The sequence below is a fragment of the Crocuta crocuta genome, unplaced genomic scaffold (genome assembly GCF_008692635.1).
Source record: "Crocuta crocuta isolate KB4526 unplaced genomic scaffold, BGI_CrCroc_1.0 scaffold27, whole genome shotgun sequence".
In the NCBI taxonomy this organism is placed as follows: Eukaryota; Metazoa; Chordata; class Mammalia; order Carnivora; family Hyaenidae; genus Crocuta; species Crocuta crocuta.
In genome coordinates this window covers 7,553,839-7,573,921 of record NW_027532250.1, presented here as the reverse complement: position 1 = coordinate 7,573,921, position 20,083 = coordinate 7,553,839, and the positions used below count along the sequence as shown (strand labels likewise).

Below are 20,083 nucleotides of genomic sequence, written 5' to 3'. Positions count from 1 at the left end.
TTTTTTTAGTATTTTATATTTTTTAGTAGACACATATTTTACATTCTAGCTTTACAAATTTACCTATTCTGGGTACTTTATATAAGTAGAATCATACATTTGTCCTTTCGTGTCTAGTTTATTTTACTTTGTGATATTTTTAAGATTCATTCATACTGTAGCTTGTGTCCGAATTTCCTTCCTTTTTGTGACTGAATAATGTATACGGCTCTTTGTTTATCCATTCATCTGGTGATAAACCGTTGGGTTGTTTCTGCCTTTTGGCTATTGTGAATAATGTTGTTGTGAATACTGGTGTACTATGTATGTTTATTTTTTTTTTCAAAAATTTTTTAAATGTTTTATTTATTTCTAGGAGAGAGAGACAGCATGAGCAGGGGAGGGTCAGAGAGAGAGGGAGTGACAGACTCTGAAACAGGCTCCAGGCTCTGAGCTGGCAGCACAGAGCCCGATGCGGGGCTCGAACCCACGAACTGCGAGATCATGACCTAAGCGAAAGTCGGACGCTTAACCGACTAAGCCACCCAGGTGCCCCTATGTATGTTTATTTTAAAGGAAACATTGTAATACTGTGGAAACCCATACTTTTATACATAAGTATGATAAAAACAAAGTAGTCGAGATGCCTGCTGAAGCATCTGAGATTAAGCCCATTCTATCACAAAGCGAGATCAGCACATTGGGGAGAGGCTTTACTCTCCCTAACACCAAACTGTGGTGTCTTTGACTTAATTGAGACTAGAAAAAGAAGCAAAAAGAGTTGACTTTCTCAATCTGNGAGGGTATGTTCCCAAAAAGAACCTGGGATCTTTCTGTAACACTATCCACTGTAAGGTGGTACATGCATTTCCTGTGGCCACGGATAACAAATTACCAACACTGGTTGGTTTCAGACCACAGAGAGTGATTCTTCCATAGTTGTAGAGGCCAGAAATCTGAAATCAGGTTGTTGGCAGGGCCATGTTCCCTCTGGGACAAATCCAGTCTCTGGGAGAGAATCCTTCATTAGCTTTTGTAGCTTCTGGTGGTCCCAAGTATTCCTTGGCTGTGGCAACATAACCCCTTTCTCCTCTGTCTTCACATGACCTCTGTGTCTGTGTGTCCTTTCCTGTCTCTCTTTTTTTAAATGTTTTATTTATTTTTGAGAGAGAGATAGAGACAGCATGAGCAGGGGAGGGTCAGAGAGAGAGGGAGACACAATCCGAAGACAGGCTCCAGGCTCTCAGCTACCCGTCAGCACGGAGCCCGACGTGGGGCTCGAACCCACTAACCATGAGATCAGGACCTGAGCCGAAGTCGAACGCTTAACCGACTGAGCCACCCAGGTGCCCCTCCTGTCTATTGTATGGACGCTCTCATTGGGTTTAGGGCCTACCCTGATCCATTAGGGTGATCTCATCTGGATTCTTAATTACATCTGCAAGGACCCTGTTTTCAAAGAAAGCCGCATTTTGGGTCCCAGGTGGACATGAATTAAGGCTGGAGGACCCTGTGCACCCCACTGCAGGTGGGTCCTCTACTGTGGTCCCACTGCGCAGGCTCTGAATACGTTGCCCCACGAAACCCAGAGATCCACCCCATTTCTTGTCACGTGATCCAAGCAGTCCCAGTCAGAGGCATGAGCTTGTTGCATGGGCAGCTATTTTAAGACTTAATAAGTCATTTTTGGAAGTCATCATGTGCATCTAGTTTGAGCCTCTGAATGTTGTTTCGGCTTTATGGTAACAGCTGTACACTTGTAAGAATACACTTAACCATTCTTCTGAATAGGGATTTTGACAAGAAATCAGACTGTCAAGACTGTGGCATGAAATTTTAATATGAAGAAGGCCTTACTTTGCAGTGTCAGTAAGTAGGCTTTGTATTACATGTAGTCATTTCAGATTTGATGGATTCCCCCCCCCAATGCACCAACAATTAGAAATGTTAATATAGAAAATGAAATGATGATGTCATTCCTCCAAAGATAGCCATATTCTAGAAGTACCTTTCATAACGGCACTTAATATTTGAATCTGGAAGCATAACAAGGGGCTTCCTTTATAGCCATGTCCCGAGTCCCAAGGGCATCAGATGGACACTGTCTCATCACTGTCCACAGCCACAACTGAGGACAAAGGCACCATCATCTGTGACAGGCAGAGAAAAGGCCACGGCAATTTAAACACGTATAGGGTTTACTCTTCCTCCAAGTGGATTGCTCTAGGGCTTACTGTTACCTTTTGTCTGCAGGGTTTCAGGCTGGGGACTTGTTTTTCGTAAGCATTCTGTTTTGATGGAAGTGTCTTCTGTATTATTAACTTCCTTTCCTAAGCAAAGAATAAAAAGCTTACAGTGTGTGTTCGGAAGCACTTCATGCTGTTACTTCCTTTGCTGGCCCCTGTCAGATCCCTTGTCCTGCATTTATTCACGCCAGTTTTGTTGTGTCTTTGGTGTTTTCTGCTGCTTGGTTCTATCATCAGGTACTTTTTTAAACATTGAATGTTTCCACGGGGCCTATGAGAACAATTACTTCGGTTCTTCACTGATGGATTTTATTTAACTACACAAATTCCATGCTTCTGAAAATACCCATTTTACATTTACAGGAAGAAGAGATGTTTCGTCCAAATATGTTTTTCCTCCTCCTGCTTCCTCCTATTATATTTGAGTCAGGATATTCATTACACAAGGTGAGTCCCAGGCATGCGTCAGTGCTTTCGGTCTAGGTGGCTGCCTGTGCCAGCGAGGTGGTGCTGACCCAGCGGCGACGGCTCTGCAGGAGCACCCGGGGGTGCCCAGCGGAAGCGAGACTGCACTCGTGCCTGACTGAGGGAGAGGGGCCGACGTCCGCAGCTTGTGGGCCACCTTAATGGCTCCGGCAGTGTGGCTTATTAAACTATTGTTAGCCATAGAGGCTCACCTTCTCCTAGGAAGTGATGGCCAAGAGACAATACGTTGACTTCTTTTTGGACTCAGACTGACACTTGGTAAGAGGACAGTGTGTCCCGGGGACACCTGGGTGGCTCAGTCGGTTAAGCATCCAACTTCAGCTCAAGTCACGATCTCGGGTTTGTGAGTTCGAGCCCCACATCGGGCTCTGTGCTGACAGCCTGGAGCCTGGAGCCTGCTTTGGATTCTGTGTCTCCCTCTCTCTCTGCCCCTCCCCCACTCACACTCTGTCTCTCTCAAAAATAAATAAACATTTTTAAAAATTAAAAAACAAACAAAAAGAGGACAGTGTGCCGCAGGCCTTTTGATTCTCAGCTTACCATGTGGGGCCTTTCTCCCTCCCTAGGCCCCTCCATCCTTCAGTGTCTCCCCTCTGGGTGTCCTGCCCTGGGCCTCAGCTCCCCCTGATATCTCCGGACTCCTTTCCTTCCCTCTGGCTCCCTGGCCCAGCTTCTCCTTACCAGACTGGGGCCTCATCCCTGTCCCCAGCCCTCCAGCTCCTGACCATCACCTCGTCCCAGTTACTCTGCTCGTTCTTGGCTCCTCGGCCTGGAGAGCCGCCTCACCGGCCCTTGCCCGCTTCCCCGCTTTGCCCCAGCATTTCTGGTCTCTGCCCTCTGGCTTCCACTGGGGCTCTTCCTGCCTGGGCCGGACATCTCACTTGTAAGGCAGTTTATGTGGGGGTGTGCGTGGGGAGGGGTGTCTTTTCTTTGACTTTTTAAGTTTATGTATTTATTTTTGAGACGGAGAAAGAGAGCGCGCGCACGTGTACACTCCCATGCCTGTGCGAGAGCAGGGGAGAGGCAGAGAGAGACGGGGTTGGGGGGAATCCCAAGCAGGCTCCGTGCTGTCAGCACAGAGCCCAGTGTGGGGCTTGATCCCGTGAATTGTGAGATCATGACCTGAGCCAAAATCAAGAGCCGGATGCTCTACTAACTGAGCCACCCAAGTGCCCATCTTTAAATGTCCTTAAGTTTTAAAATAAAAAGGGGACTCAACTTAAAATATTAGTGATACATCAGTTATTTTGTGAATGTGATTAAAAATTGTGAAGGTTTGGCCTACCCTTGGACAGAGGAAAAGAGCCTCGACTTTACAGCCAGAGAGACATAGGCCTGATCATGTGCTGCCCCCTACAGGCACCTTTTGGGTAGAGTCAAAATTTAAAAAAAAAAAATCCCTAAAACCTTACCTCCTGGGCTGTTTGAAGGTTTGCACTAGATGAAAGAATGTATGCAGAGCATGACCTACCACATTAAATAATTGGTGGTGTTCCTTGTTGTTATTAACATCGTCTATTTTTAATATGACCACTGTCATTATTGATAACTTATTAAATGAGTTAAATTTGTCGTGAGAGTTTTGGTTAGAACATACTAATTCAATCTTTAGTTTTCCACCTGGATACCAAAACATAAATATTCTAAAATGTTCAGTCCAGAGTTGTTGTTTTTTTAAAGCTTTTATTGTATTGTACATCTATCCAGTGAAAAAGTGAAAAGGAAGTTTAATGTAAACAAAAAAAATTTCCCAAGTCTTATAAACTATTATTGACCTCAGATAATTTAAAAAGGAATGGGCAAGAAGGAATTAAAAGTCAATGTCTTTCACTCTTTTATTTTATAAACAAATCTTAAAAGAACTGTAAGCAGATTATGAAAATATTTCAAGACAATGTGAAGTGGGGGCGCCTGGGTTGCTCAGTCAATTAAGCATCCTACGTTTGATTTCGGCTCGGGTCATGACATGAACCATAAGATCAATCCCTGGGTCGGGCTCCATGCTGACAGCCAGAGCCTGCTTGGGATTTTCTCTCTACCCCCTCCCCCCCATCTCTGTCTCTCTCAGAATAAATAAACATTTTTTAATAACTTTTTTTTAATTTAAAAAACAATGCTGAGGAAGTTGATTTGATGTTTACTTAAAAACATGACAGTTTGATTATTAGAGCATATAAAATTTTTATTTTCTAATTTTTTGGAGGGAGCGGAGATAAACTTGTTCAAAATTTTAGGAAAATAATAGTTTCTTAGAAAGATATTTGTTTGAAGATGGCTTTCCAGCAGAAAACGTGACAGTTTACGTGAAATGAACTAATGTGAGTTAGAAATGTGAATTCAGAGACTTCTGTCCACTTCTACCCTCCCCAGAGAAGATAGGAAGTCAACTTTGAGTGTCTTTAATATTGGTGTTATTTGTTGATGGAGTAAAGATTTGGAGTAAAGATTTGAACTTGGAGTAAAGATTTCAGTAAGATTACTATCAGTTAATATGCATTAGATAGGCAGCTATTGGTTCTTTAAAATTATTAATATTATATAAAGAATAAGACATTAGTTATGTCAAAGAAACAAATAAATTTGCTCTGTGTAACAAAGGGAGGTTCTTTTAGTGTGGTAACTTGAATTTGGATAAATTTTCAATATCCAGGTTAATATAAACCAACTACATAAATTATGTTAGCATTAGATTCCTATAAACAGATCAAGACTTAATTTAATCTATTTTTAACGACAAAATAAATTAACTCTTTGCAAAGAAGAACTAGATGAAAGCCTTTAGTTTAGAAAAAGCAAATCATTGTGTTTGCCCTGAGTCATTTAAAGTTCTTTGTGTGCTAAAGATTGGTATGCCAGACAAAATAATTGAATGTCAGATTAGGGGCAACCAAATCAGAATTGCAACAAATGAAGCAAAAAAGCTTCCTGAAGGAGATAGGCTTGGTGGGGCGGTTGGTGTTGAAATGAAGACAGAACTTTTGAAGTAAGCTTTAAAATAGCAGTGCNGGACACTTGTGGGGATGAGCACTGAGTGTTATGTGGAAACTAATTTGACAATAAACTATTTGTAAAAAAATAAATAAATAAAAAGAAAAAAAATAGCAGTGCCTGCTGTCTCTGGCGTGACAGTTAAGTTAAAAATGGATTCCTTGTCTTTGCCCACAAGCAGATGTCAAGGTTCCTTGGTATTGTTCCTAAGGAGAGTCCACAGGATTCTAGTAAATAGCTTAAATTTTTTTTAATTTTACAGATATTTGATTTACTGTGCTACTAGGACTCAAATATATTCTCTTAAATACTGTGAAGGATAGGTGGAAATATTTTTTACCTGTCATATTTGATGAAGATACTAATAGAGTAAAATAAAGTTATTTGAGGGGCACCTGCTGGCTCAGTCGGAGGGGCATACGGCTCTTGATCTCAAGGTGGTGAGTTCAAGTCTCATGCTGCATGTAGAGATTACTTAAATAAGTAAAGATAGATAGATAGATAGATAGATAGATAGATAGATAGATAGATAGATAGATAGGAAGCTAGCCAGCCAGCCCTGGACAGCAAACAGGAGTTTCTGATTATACAACCCATTATCTTAACATACTTCGTAATAATTCACCTTTTCTGGGGCGCCTGGCTGCCTCAGTTGATGGAGTGTGCAGCTCTCGACCTCACACTTGTGTGTTCAACCCCATGTTGGGTATAGAGATTACTTTAAAATCTTTAAAAAGAATTGTGCATCTTTTCTTAACTAAAAAATCATAACTGTATAAACTTTGGACTTTGATCAAACATGAAACGTAGTTAATTCCTCCACTACCTATTCATTGAGTATCTATCTGACAGGCATTATGCCAGTAACTTATGTAAAAGCAGACCTGGTCATTGTCCCCTCCACTGACCCTGTAGCTTAGTGGGAAAGATAGACCTCAGTCAAATAGTTATATAAATGAATATGAGATTTTGGTCATGGGGCGCTTGGGTGGTTCAGTCGGTTAAGGCATCTGACTTTGGCTCGGGTCATGATCTCATGGTTCGTGAGTTCGAGCCCCGCATCAGGCCCTGTGCTGACAGCTCAGAGCCTGGAGCTTGCTTCGGGTTCTGTGTCTCCCTCTCTCTCTGCCCTTCCCCTGCTCGTGCTCTGTCTGTCTGTCTCTCAAAAATAAACATTAAAAAAAAAAAAAAAAAAAGATTTTGGCCATGTACCAAGAAAGGATTACTTTGCCGCCCTGAGAGAACATAGGACAGGACTTGTCCCGGCTAAAGGATCAGAGCAGGCCTCCCTCAGGAAGAGTCAAGCTGCCCTAAGATGTTAGGGTGATTCAGGTTCACCAAGCAAGGAGAAAGTAAGAGTGATCCAAGCCGAGGGAGCGTGAGGTGTTCAGAGAACCATAAGCCACTAGCGTGACTGGAACCCAGAGAACAAAGAGGAGGCCCGAGGCCTTCAGAGGGGTGGAACCATCCAAGCTTTGGGCAGGTTTTAGCTATGTTTTGAGTGGAACTGGGAGTTCAGAGTGAAAGCATTAAAATCAGCTCATTCTGGAAGCCCTTGAAGAGGTAGCGGGCGAGGGGCCAGCACTGGTCCAGGTAGTTCCTAGTGCCGCAGCCCAGGGCAGAGGTGATGGCGGCTTGTACAAGAGCCCCAGCGACGTGACGTCATGGCACCTGGCTCTGTGTTAGGCATTGGGGTGAGGGAGGACACCCAGGTCTCCAGCCAAACCAGGTAGGTGGCGGTCCCCTTTGCAGAGAAGCAGAGGGCCAGGCGGGGGTGTGTGTCTTCACCGACGGGACCGGCTTCCCTAATCAGTCCTCTCGTTTCCGCTTTTTCCAACAGGGTAACTTCTTTCAAAATATTGGTTCCATCACCCTGTTTGCTGTCTTCGGTACGGCAATTTCCGCATTTGTAGTAGGTGGAGGAATTTATTTTCTGGGTCAGGTAAGAAAACATCTTTGAAAAATCCTGAAAATCTTGCATTCTGAGAGCTAGTGCGGCGGGTGGGGTAGGGACAGATACCTCTTGGGGCCTGGGTTCCATGTTCAAGGTAAACGCTGTCCTGGAAGGAAAGCCAAACTCTGAGGCACACACACCGGAAGTGCTCCTAAGTGTCCTCGAAGAGCTTTGGTGTCTGGAATCGAGTGGCCCTTCTCCATAATACCCACAAGTATTTGATCTTATCTGCAAACCAATAATTTAAAACAGAATATTTAAATTAAAGCAGATACCATCAAGGTCCTCAGATTATAACCGTATCAGTTGTGTTATCAGGTAAATGGAATCAAAGTGAAACAAGGTTTCTTAGTAAAAATTTGCATTTTAAGAATCAAACTCGATTCTGAATATGTTCGCTCAATTCTAAGCTGTCCACCTGTAGAATTCTACACTCTGGATTTTCCACCATTGCTAAACCAAGTCCCAGTGTCATCAATTGGGCATTCTGTACTTTGAGTTCAAATTAATTTGAATTAATTTAAACCAAACCTACCCAGAAAGGTAATATCTATAGTTTTGCACTCTGCATGTCTCTGCATGCCATAGTTCTTTTCTTTCATGGTCACTTGCAGAAAGTGCGCCTGCCCTGGTTCTGTAACCTGGGTGTCCGAGTCGGGCGCCCGGGTGACCAGCAGGCCTCTGTGTGTGTCAGATGTGTTTGCTTCCGCTGGTAGCTGTCGGGCAGAGCCCCCTGCCTCTGATTGTCCCCGCACTGCTGCCTCAGTGGCACAGCGTAAATCTGTCTGTTTTGCAGCCTTCTGTGCTCAGCTTCTAGTAGCAAGTGGGAATAAACTTAAGAAAACTACGTAATTTGGCTTGAAAAATGTAGTATTCTTTTCTGTACTTCTGTTGTATAATGATCGAATGCATGCTTAAACTACAACTTAGGAGTTTTCTTTGTTTTTCAAGTGGTTTGGGGACTGAAGATTAATGTCCTTATTAGTTTCTAATAAAGCACTAATGGACATTTTAATCTTCTTGGCTGTTCTCCAGGGGTTTTTTTTTTGTGTCTGTGTGTTTGTGTGTTTTATTTTACAGGCTGATGTAATCTCTAAACTCAACATGACAGACAGGTAAATCTTTCATACTGTCACCCCCGTGTGACTACTTTCCAGACTGGGGAAAGTTTTCTCCACATTGATCCCTGGGTGCGGTATTTCTCTTTCTGTCTCTCTTTGTTTTGCTGATGATTTCTGCTGAATTAACTTGTGGCTCAGAAATTAATCAAAACCATATTGTGGAATTTTGAAGATCTCTAGTCAGAGGATTGCTGATTGAAATCATTGATTTAGTTTAAGCTTGGGAGGGAATATCTGTGGTCAGTTAACGGCACCCTCTCCCCGGCACCACCCACTGCATCTTGCATTATCCAGAATCATCTTCACCTAATTTCTGAGTCTTTTCAGTGGCCACGACGAAAAGTTGTCCTCTTGATAGATGGAGGGGGAGTGAGGTGTGTATCTCTATTCTGGGAGTCCCACCAAGCCAGGCGTGGGGTGGGCTGGGAGGAGCAGGCAGGGCCAAGGTCTCCAACTGTTGGTGTCTCCGTCAGTCTGAAGCTACCCCAGTGAGCCCTGAGAGCTGCTGTCTAAGAGCCCAGCCCAGGAATTTCCTTCATCGACTTAGCAAGAAGCCACCTAGGCTGCTGTCTCCTGGATGGTACCCGATCTAGGGCTAAGAAAGTGCACATGCGGAGTGAGGCCTGGTGCCCTCCCATCACTGGGAAGCCTCGTGAGTGTGCAGCCCCAGTCTGTGTCCCTGCACCGTGAGCGCTTGCTTCGGTGGCCCAGCTGGGGGCAGGAAGCAGGGCTGAGGTGTCCGGCCGGCTCTCCCTGTCAGGCCGGTCAGAGCTATCAGTCTTCAGCAACCTGGGGACTGGACTCTCAGAGCCATTTTCACGGGAAATGTACCTCTGAGAACAGCCAGTCCAATCTCCTCTCCCCCCAGGGACATAACTTTTGGAGCTTTTGTTGCAAGATAGTCTTGATATATAGGCAAGTAGCAAAAATCACATTCCTGTTCCATAAGGAGCTGGAAATAGAGCGGCACCGAGGCCCTGCACTTTGTAAGTATTTTGCAAGTGAAGACAGACGCCCCATCCTAGTCATACCAAGAGGATGTCACAGCATTCAGTCCTGCGACCTGCTTTGGGGCAGCTGGTTAGAGAAACAGAAAATGCTCGATAAATTCTTGTGAAATTGAATTAAACCAATGTTTGTTGGGATGTACAGGGAGAGAAGAGTGAAAGAATTGTCCCTCAGACAAGCAGAAAGAGCAGGGTGGGGATTCTCTCTCCGTGTGCAGGCACTTCCTGTCCTGTTAAAAGGTGACTGTCCTGCAGACGGGGAGCCCTCTGGGGAAAATGGGCAGCAGTTGCAAACCTGGCCGAGCACTTAGCAGAGGGAACTGCCAGGTGTCCAGGGGTGGCCACAGCGGGCATCTGACGAGTGCACCCTGTCGAAGGGGACAGCCACGCCTCGGCTCCAGCTAGTAATCGCCATGGGGGAGCACAGGCGCGGCATTACTAGATATTAACAAAATATTTTTTTGAAAAAGGCCAGGTTTCTAGATTTTAATTAGGGAATTTTCTAGATTTTAAATGTTGACAACTTGCCTTTTTTTTTTTTTTTAAAGTTTATTTATTTTGAGAGAGAGAGGAAAAAACACACGTGTGCACAGGAGGGGCAGAGAGGGAGGGAGAGGAAGAGAATCCCAAGCAGGCTCAGCGCTGTCAGGGGCTCAAACTAACTGATGAACCTGTGCAATCCTGACCCGCGCCAAAACCAAGAGTCAGATGCCCAACCGACTGAGCCACCCAGGTGCCCCAAATGCTGACAACTTATAATCAATTTTTCAAAATGCCACTTAGGTCCACATAAGACCCCTAGGGCTCTGCACAGGGGAAAATATAAACATAACTTTGTTAAACAGAAGATTGTATTGTAGAAACATTTCTGCTGGAGAGAGATGTCACTGGTAGATTCACCTGAGTCACTTCTCCGTCCCAGTCAGTTTCCTTTTCACTTTGTTCACTCTTTTGAGATGATGCAATAAATTAAAAAAAAAAAAATGCATTTTTCAGTTGAACTTGTAGCTGCTGGCCTTTTAGAGGACCAGCCATGGGGGGCAGAGCGCAGCTGACGGCACAGTGAGGTGACTCCTCTCGGTGAATCGGGCCGTTGGTACGTCAGTACTCCAGGAAAACTCTGCCCCCGAGCAGATCTCCAACCCAAGCTGAATGTGCTAGATGCTTTATGCACAGCATTCCCCCCCCCCCAACCTTTTATTATGAAAATTCCAAACCTACAGAAGAGGTAAAGCAGGCACAGTGGTCGCTCCGATGACCACCGGCCGGGTTCTGCAATGACCGTATCACTGAATTTGCTTCGACACAGATCTTTCCATCCATCCGTCCCTCTGTCCGTTCATTGGTCGGTCTTGTAGTTCCTGCTCTGGTTTCAGTTCAGGTTCCCCCAGGAACCGTGACAAAACTATCAGCCAGGCCTCTTTTAGCACAACTGAAACTCAGCACAACTAGTTTTAGCAAAACCAAAAAAGGTTGTTGTGGCTTATAGAACAGAAGGGTCCCGGAGTGATGGCTTCCGTCCTGACAGCCTCCAGGGCCATACGGCTCAGGACACTCTCCTCTCCCTGCGTCTCCAGCCACCCTTCCCGACGGGCTGCATCCTCTGGCATGCTGGTGGCAGCGCTGGTGGCTCTGAGCCACCTATATGAGTGGAGGGTAGAGGAGGTGTGACTCCTCAAAAGGAAGTTGGGGTGCTGTTACCAAAACCAGGGGTGTGGACACTGAGCACAGAGACCCGTGGCTGTCTGCTTGGCCGCACTGTCCTTAGGAATGGAGGGAAGGGGCCGGCTGAGTTGCACGAAGTCGGCATCCAACGCCAGAGCCACTAAAGGTTCCTGGGTTCCTCCTTCAGAGGAGGGGCCTCCCTCTCTCCTTCAGAATAACCTTTGTAGACATTGTTTTTCCTGAGGGCCCTGGCGATTTGCTCTGGGTGAGGAGAGTGGGAATCAAAGATGAGGGAAGAGACCAGCTCTGTGTCCAGGCTGCAGCAGGGGGTCCTCAAGGCTGGGCTGCCCACACAACGGGGCCCCTCAGGTTGGCAGCCATGTGGTGGTGTTGCCTGGCCTTCTCTCCCNTTCCACGAATACGTCTGGGCCGTGCTCAGCGCGGATCCTGGGAATGTACCCATGACTAAAACATAGTGCCCACCCCCTTGGCACTCACGGTGAGGGCGGGAGGCAGGTGACACGTGGCAGCCTCTGTGAGGACAGGGCAAGTCTGGGATTGAGCTCTGAACGGAGGCTGTCTTTCGGGGTCTCCTCGTCTGCGATCCTTGAGGTGAGCAGGCTTCCCACACGAGTTCACTGCTCGCTGCCTTGGAAGCCCGGATGCCAGGTTGCTGACTTACAAAGCAGGGCTGCCAGGCGTCCCTCCCCCTAGCTCTGCTCCCCCTGCGCCCAAGCTCCCAGGACCGTGCAGGGCTGCTGAGCGCGATGCAGCGGGCAGGCCCACCCCCACCCCGGGCCAGTAGCTCCCCTTCCCTTCCCCGTGCCCGGACCAGCAAGCGTGGTGAGGGCATGAAGCACTTGGGGGGGTGGGGACAGGCTCTTGTCCACATCTCGCCCCTGGTCTGTCCCCTTGAGAGTCCCTGCTTTGTCTTACGCTGTGGGAGGGGGCCGACCTAATCTGTCTGCTGAGCTGGAAAGAAAGCAGAGCCAGGCGTGGCGTTCGAGGGGATTGGAAGGCTCGCAAGAACCCCCAAAGGATAAAAAGAAACAAGCCGATGTTTCAGACTCTGTGTCTCCCTCCCTCTCTCTCTGACCCTCCCCTGCTCACACTGTCTCTCTCTCTCTCAGAAATAAAAAAAAAAAAAAAGAAAGAAAAGAAACAGGCAGAGAGGATAAATCATCCAAACTCCTGAGAAGGCCCAGGAGGTGCAGCCTCGCTTGCCAGCCTCTGACATCCCCTGCCGTTCCCTCCCGCGGGGCCATGGCCACACTCACCTGTTTCTCAGGCCGCCAGGTCTGCCCCCACCAGGATCTGGGGACAGAGGCAGCTTGCTCCTCTGTCCCCAGATCCTGACTTGGCCACCTGCTTCTTGTCATGTAGGTCCTTGTTTAAATGTCATCTCTTCAGAGAAGCCTTTTCTGACCCTCCACTGTATGTGGCCCACCCCCCTGCCACCCACCAGATCACTATGATCTCCCACGTAACACTTGCCGTTTTCCACATCGGCCTTAGTCTCTGGATGTTGCTGAATGCAGTGTCACGGTGAGGAGTACGGACTTGGGGCCAGACGGCCTGTGTTTGGACCCTGGTTCTTGCCACTTCTTAGCTGTCTGACCTTGGGACAGGTTGCTTAACCTCATTGCCCCTCCGTTTTCGCTTATGTAACGGTGGTGGTGACAGTACCACCTCACGTGGTTGCTGTGCGGAGTTTTGAGTTACTAGACGTAAAGGGCTCAGAACGGTGCCTGGGACATGGTAAGGGCCACATCCGTGTTTGCTGATCAGTGTCATGACAGCCTCAGTGCCTGACACATACCAGGCAATTAATCTCTTTGTCGGAGGCAATGACACCTTCCCCGGCACTGCTCTGGGGCTGCGGGCCCGGTGGGAGGCAGCACTGGTGGCAGGCTCCACCACCCAAGCCACCCATCCCCTCGAGGCACGGCAGAGTTGCCACTGACTTTGGCACTTTCTTAGATGTTGCAACTCTGAGTAAATGCTGCGATCAGTCACAGGGGGTACTCTGGTGGCCTGGTGGCAAGGGGAGAAGCAGAGGTCACACCCAGGAGCTCTTGAGACCCATGGGCGAGGCCCCCCTGACCCATCCTGGTTCCGGCTTCTCCGACAAAGGTCCAGGCTGGGATGCCTGTGATGTATTCTAAGCAAACGTCTCCCATCTGTCATTGGTCAAAAAAGCCTTGGCCGGTGGCCAGCAGGCCATTTCTAACACAGGCTGCGAGGTGGGCCTTTCACCGCCCCGCCCACAGTGTCAGCCAGCAGGTACTACAAGTGGGGAAGACAGACCGTCTTCTGACTTATTTCAGCCCCAGTGTGTATTATTAGTACGTCATACCCCACACCGTCTGTGGCTTGGGTGCTTTATACGTGGACCACGTGACAAGCACTGCAGAATTACCCCCTTCCTTTTCTCTTCTTTGCAGTTTTGCATTTGGCTCCCTGATTTCTGCTGTTGATCCAGTGGCTACTATTGCTATTTTCAATGCCCTTCACGTGGACCCAGTGCTCAACATGCTGGTTTTTGGGGAGAGTATTCTCAACGACGCCGTCTCCATTGTCCTGACCAAGTGAGTGTCCTTCCTTATAGGACGCACCAAAGGTCCTTGTATCAAAGGGACAGGTATTTCCACGCAGTCTTTGTCGTCTGGGTGGTCGGTTCACTCGCTTCTCTGTCTTCTGTCCCACGCCCTGCTGCTGCCCAGCAGTGCTGTCCAGCCCCGGGCTGCTTCGAGGAGAGCCCGCCTCCTAGGACCTGCCTTTCCTTGGTGGTTCCAAGTACAGCTTCTTGTTAGCACCCCCGGGGGTGCTTATTAACCAGAGCATTCCCAGGCCCCACCCTCACAGCTTCTGATTCATTTGTTTTGGGGTAAGTCCCAAGAACTTAGGCTTTTTGGGTTGTTTTGTTTTGTTTAGAGAGAGAGTGCTCGAGTAGCAAGGGGCAGAGAGAGAGGGAGAGGGAATCCTGTGAGGTGCGGGGGGCGGGGGTGTGGGGGGAGGAACCCACCCAGGCTCCTCACTGTGAGCGCAGAGTCTGAAGCGGAGCTTGAGTTCACCCGAAGTGGGGCTTGAGCTCAGGACAAGGAAGCAGCCTCCTTGGTGTTTGGAGAAACACAGTAAACAGGCCCTGCTCTCCCACTTAGGCGCTGTTGCACGTCTCCTTCCTTTTCACAGCTGTAAAATAAGCTAGTGGTACTAACAGGCGTCCCACCTTGAGATGCTGTTGTGTGAAAGCTACCTTGGAAACTGTAAATTGTTTTCAAATGTTCATTGGCATCACTGCCCTTGTTGGTGGGACCTGAGAAATTACCGATGAATCATAAAATGTCAAGAAGCCATTGGGAAAAAGAAATGAAATGAATTTAAGATCATCTCAAATGCATTTATCTAACTCAGGACTGTTTTCCTTGAACTCTGTCTTCCCTGGTGTTCATTAGCATGTATGGGCAGGAGATCCAAGCAGTTTTACCAGAAACAGAGAAGGCACAGATAGTCAAAGCCGTTGGAGGAAAGAGCCCTGGACAGTGTTTCTCAGACGAGCTAAGAGAATTTTAGGAGCCAGTCTGTGTTCCGCTCAAGAATAGAATCTCCATTATCTGAATACTGACTTGTTTCCTGTTATGGGATTCCTTGCTAAGCAGAACCACTCTGTAGTAGTTAGCGTTTCCTTGAAAGCTTTGTTAGCAATTACACTTAGAATTTTTATGTTAGAATGAAATGACATTTTTATAGTGGAAGGAACCCAGGGTTTGGAATCAGTCTGACCTGGGTTCAAGTCCCAGGGATGCCACTTACAGCCATGTGAGCCTGAGCCACTGTCTCTGAGCCACATGTATCTCAGCAGTAAAGTGAGGAGCCTCGGATTGGATTTGAGGATTGAATGAATACAGTGCTGTGTGGGAAGCGTCGGATATCAGTTAATGTGAGACCCTTTCCTCTTCTACGTCCTGTCCTCCAATCACTATTTCATGTCTTTGTCCTACTTTTGCAGGAAGAACTTTCCCAAATGATGCTTAATTAATTCCAAGAAGTGCTTAGCAGACCTTAAACAAAACCAATAATATATATTTTTGGTATTTGGTATTTTGGTATTTGGTATTTTGGTATAAAAATATAAATATATTTTTTTGGTATTCTAAAAGTAATACATCTATTCTTCATATAAAATTTAGAAAATAGACAGAGATTACCTGCATTACTATTACCCAGAGGTAATTACAGTTCAGTTTGGTAGAGGTACACATACATTTTATTTAGATGGGCTTATACCCCATGTACTGTATTGTAACTTTTCCACTGAGCAAAGTTGAGAAATAATCTTCCATGACATCATTCTACTGGTTACAGAGTATTCCTTTCTACAAATTTACTATGATCTCTTTAGCAAGTTCCCCGTTATTGGCTTTTTCACATTTCTCTTGGCAGGAAACTTCCATGGCTTTATTAGGAAGTTCTCAGACATGATGCTATATATAAGACCTTTAAAAAACCTGATGGCAGTATTTTTTCTTATTTAAGGTCTACTCTGAAGACCTTTTCGCTTTTGGGTTTTGACTTTTGTTCCGTGTCTTGGTGACACATATCGAACATTTTTGATAAAGTATTTTGTCCAAATTGGAGGTGACATCATGAGTTATTTTTATGCATTAGGAGCTCAACTCAGCTGCTTTATCTCTATTTTGTTTTTAAAAATCTGTCAGAAGGAGGACCTTTTCTGAGCTTTTCCAGGAGGAAAAGGTTAAAGGTTTTCTGCTAAAGGCTTTAACAGAAGGTTAAAGATGAGGAGATACTTTCTTTTGAAAATGAGAAATGATGGAGTCACTGTAACAAGCCAAAGTTTCTTCCTGGAAAAGTGCTTCTGAAGGTCAAGATCGCCTGCGATGGCGGTTCCCAAAACTGGATCTGTGGGCCACATGCATGTGTTTCCAGCACCCCCCACCCCTCACCACTGCCGGCACATGGCCCGGGTGGGACATGCTGAAGACCGGCCATCCGCCCCCAACATCTGGTGAGGGCCCACCAGGTGCAAGGTGTTGCTCAGAGACCCGCCGGACTTGACGGAGCTCGGTCCAGGGTGGGAGAAAGCTGCTCATGGAGGAGTGAGCACTGTGCCTTGAGCATGAGAGAGACGGCCATGCCGAGGGGTTCGAGTGAGGCTTCTCAGCCACGCTGTCCTGTGAGCCGGCCGGCATATTCAGGTTGCAGAGGGGAGGGTGAGAGGGCCACGTCAGCTTTCCGTGCTTACAGGGTAGAATCACGTCTGGTTTCAGAGTGTACTTCCAGTGGGAGAAACAGGACCTGAAAAACAAAAATGTAGACATTTACCAGGCCAGGAAGAGTCCAAATTCGAATTTCGTTTATCTTGTATGACATCACCGGCGACTCACTTCCCTGGGGCCTCTGCATGAAAGGAAAGCAAGTCTCCAACCAGTGTACCAGCTGTGGCAGCGAGACGGGGTGGGGGCCAGGCACTGGGTGCAGGTGGCCTGCAGGTCTGTTGGGGAACTGTGGGTGGCTGTCAGCACTCCCCAAGCTGGGATGTTAACCTGTGGTCTGCTGGGAAAGAAAGGGCTGGGGTAGTTGTGCAGAAAACGTGTGTGTGAAAAGTTAGATTTCTTTTTTTTGCAGGACTTTTCAGAACCTTTATTATGTTACACTGTGCTGCCAGTCACTGCTGAAAACTTCCTGAGGTTATTTGATCAAGCTACCCTTTTGTCAGAGATTTTCCCACTTTAAAATTATAGCAATTCATGAAACACTGATGAGTGAAACTGAATATTTCTTTTGACAGGTCTTTGTTTTGTTACTGATTCAGCAGACATGTACTGAGTGTCTTCTGTACTGAGTGTCAGTATACTGGGCCCTGCCGTAGGCCCCGGACATGTGGCAGGGAACCAGGTGGACGCGGGTACGGTCTCCGGGAGTGATTCCGACTTGGCACTTGCTGGGAAGCCGTCAGGCACCAGGAGAGCCTGCAATATGTGAAGGGGTCAGGCCAGCTGTCCCTGAGGAGGTGACACTGGCCCTGGGTTCTGAGGAACAAACTGGGGAGTTAGCTGGGGGCAGGGAACAGGGAAAGATGACCTACCGAGAGGTGCCCAGGACAGCGGGGCCCTTTCGGAATGAGGAGAGACGGGGTCACGAGGGCAGAGGAGTCAGGTCGTGCGTAGGCTGGGCTTCCTCCTGGGAAGCAGCAGGGATCTGTTGAGGGGTTTGAACAGGCCAGTGACCCGGTCAGGTTGTGTGTTTTAAAGGGACCATCCAGGCCAGTGAGCGGAGAATGGGTCGGTCCCTAGGAAGACAAGGATGTTTAGACAGAGTGATGAAGCACAGGGCCCGGAACAGAGGCGGGTAAGGGACGGAAGGAGACAAGTGGATGGATCGGAGAGTGGTCTAAGGGTAGAATCCGGTAGGAGGAGGATTTTTAGTTAGAACAACTCCATTGTAATGGTACATTGGTTTTCCTCTCAGGGATAAAACCATTAATTGAATTTAATGGCTTCTGACATTTTACTTTGCTCTATTATCCTAAAAGGAAAGTTCTTTTAATTGTCCCTAATGCCTCCTGAATCCACTCTCTCAGCCTGTACCCAGTGACACTTTTTTTTCTTAATTTAATTTAAGTTTAAATTTATTTATTTTGAGAGAGAGAGAAAGAGCCTGAGCAAGGGAGGAGCAGAGAGAGAGGGAGAGAGAATCCCAAGTTGTCAGTGCAGAGCTTGATGCGGGGCTCAAACTCATGAACCGTGAGATCGTGACCTGAGCCAAAACCAGGAGTTGGACAGTTAACCCACTGAGCCACCCTGGCGCCCTCCCAGTGACCCTTCTTTAGGTCGCCCCACTCTCATCTGGTTTCCTGCCATTGCTTCAATACCAGGTTTTATCCCAGGATCCCCCCCAGACTAGAAACACTCCCCATGGCTCCCTAGTGCCGTTGGGATGAACTACCATCTCCTTAGCTTAGTTCATCAAAAGCCTTTCACACGTCTGCCACGGCTGCTGGTCTTGGCTTTTCTCTTGTCGCTGTTCTTCCCACTGGCGCCCCCGCCCCTGTCCCGGCCCTGTGTTCTGTCCCTGCTGATCTATGTAATGGTAGCTCCCAGAATGTGCTGTGCATCTCGGGCTCCTTGCCTCTGCCTGTGCTATCCCCTCCGCCTGCGGCACTTTCCCTCATTTCTTCACCAGAGTTAATTCTTCTTTTTTCTAAATCTGAACCCAGCCCACATGTCATGAGGAACCTTCCTCGACCGCCGCCAGCCCGAGTTAGATGCCCACCTGTGTTTCTGCAGTCCTTTGCCCTTCCCCAAGGTGGTCATTTATTCCCGTCCTGTTTGTCTTCCTCACCAGACTGAAGGAGCCCTTCCAGGGCAGCGACTGCTCTCCTCTCTGGAGCCCCTGAAACTCACTCCATGCCTGCAGCGAAGTAGGGGAGCAAATAAGTGACCCAACCGAATGAATGAATGAATGAATGAATGAATGAATGAGTGCCTAAGCAAGAAATCAAGTTTTGAGTTTTAGTTAATTTCTAATAACTTTGTCTATGACATTTTAACTTCTTCTGTTTTTCTTTTATTTCCTAGCACAGCTGAAGGCTTAACAAGGAAAAATATGTCAGATGTCAGTGGGTGGCAAACATTTGTACAAGCCCTTGGCTACTTCCTCAAAATGTTCTTTGGCTCAGCAGCACTCGGCACCCTCACTGGCTTAATCTCTGCACTAATATCCTTTTAATATGATGAGCACGCATGGCCGAGAAGATTTTCTTAATTACACTCACCTTCAGCCATTTTCTCCCCTTTCTTAAGGAGGCCGGGGGCCAGGTTTAGTCTAAGGTTGAGTTTGAGCAAGGACCTTTTTTTAGTTTTGGTTTGAGGATCACTTTAATTGAAACTCAAGGGTTTTTAGATTTGACATGTAAGATTTAGGACGTCACTGTTCAAAACTTCAGATCTCAGTTGGATCTGATTCAGGGGAGCTTCTCAGTTCAGAAGATTTTCAGTTTCTACTGCCTCACTTTTCAGAGAACTGGAAATTAATTTCCTCTGAAAATATCAACTTGACTAAGTCTTGACCACACTGAAAGTGCTTATCTGGAAGACTAGAGAAGAGACTTTTAAAACAGCTCCATCCAAGTTATTCACACTGATTGCATTGTTTAACAGCCCAAAAGCTTTTCCAGCCCGAGGAAGAAAGAGGCTCATTAAGGCCAATGACACCTTCATTGCTGTAGAAAATTTGTCCTGGTTAAACTAGGAACAGGCACCAGACCATTTCTGTGGGAGCCTAAGCCTGCGTCTCGGGGAGCTGGCCTCCTGGCCCTCCTCCGCGGGCAGTTTGTTCCACAGATGGCCTTCAGAAGGGCCACCGCTGCCTGGGACAGATGTGCTTGTCTGCCGTCCTGTTGAATTTTGCCTTCACCTCCTTTGTCCGGAAGTCTAAAGGCTCTATTGTTGGCTGACAGCATCTCATATTGAACCAATAAATGGGATGGAAAGGAAAACTTCTTCTAGTTCAGCATTTTNGGGGGGCGGGGGCGGGGGTGGGAAGCATGGGCTCTGATGAGGCCGAGCAGACCAGACCGGGGCTGTATTTGAATACGGAGAAGACCGTCCTCCCGCA

At 47.1% G+C, this 20,083-nt stretch overlaps 1 protein-coding gene across 5 annotated transcripts in view; it reads left to right on the top strand.

The window, feature by feature from the left end:
* Positions 1-20,083, top strand: part of SLC9A8 (solute carrier family 9 member A8) — a 70,540-nt gene that overhangs the window by 24,746 nt on the left and 25,711 nt on the right. For all 5 annotated transcript variants that reach the window (XR_013338630.1, XR_013338629.1, XR_013338628.1 and 2 more), the window contains 5 exons: positions 2,589-2,672; positions 7,540-7,641; positions 8,734-8,768; positions 13,891-14,034; positions 19,045-19,183. Coding sequence is in view for 1 of the 5 variants with exons in the window: in XM_077778384.1 (XP_077634510.1) it covers positions 2,589-2,672; positions 7,540-7,641; positions 8,734-8,768; positions 13,891-14,034; positions 19,045-19,183 (504 nt within the window). In the remaining 4 variants the exon portion in view is untranslated. The remainder of the gene's footprint in view (positions 1-2,588; positions 2,673-7,539; positions 7,642-8,733; positions 8,769-13,890; positions 14,035-19,044; positions 19,184-20,083) is intronic.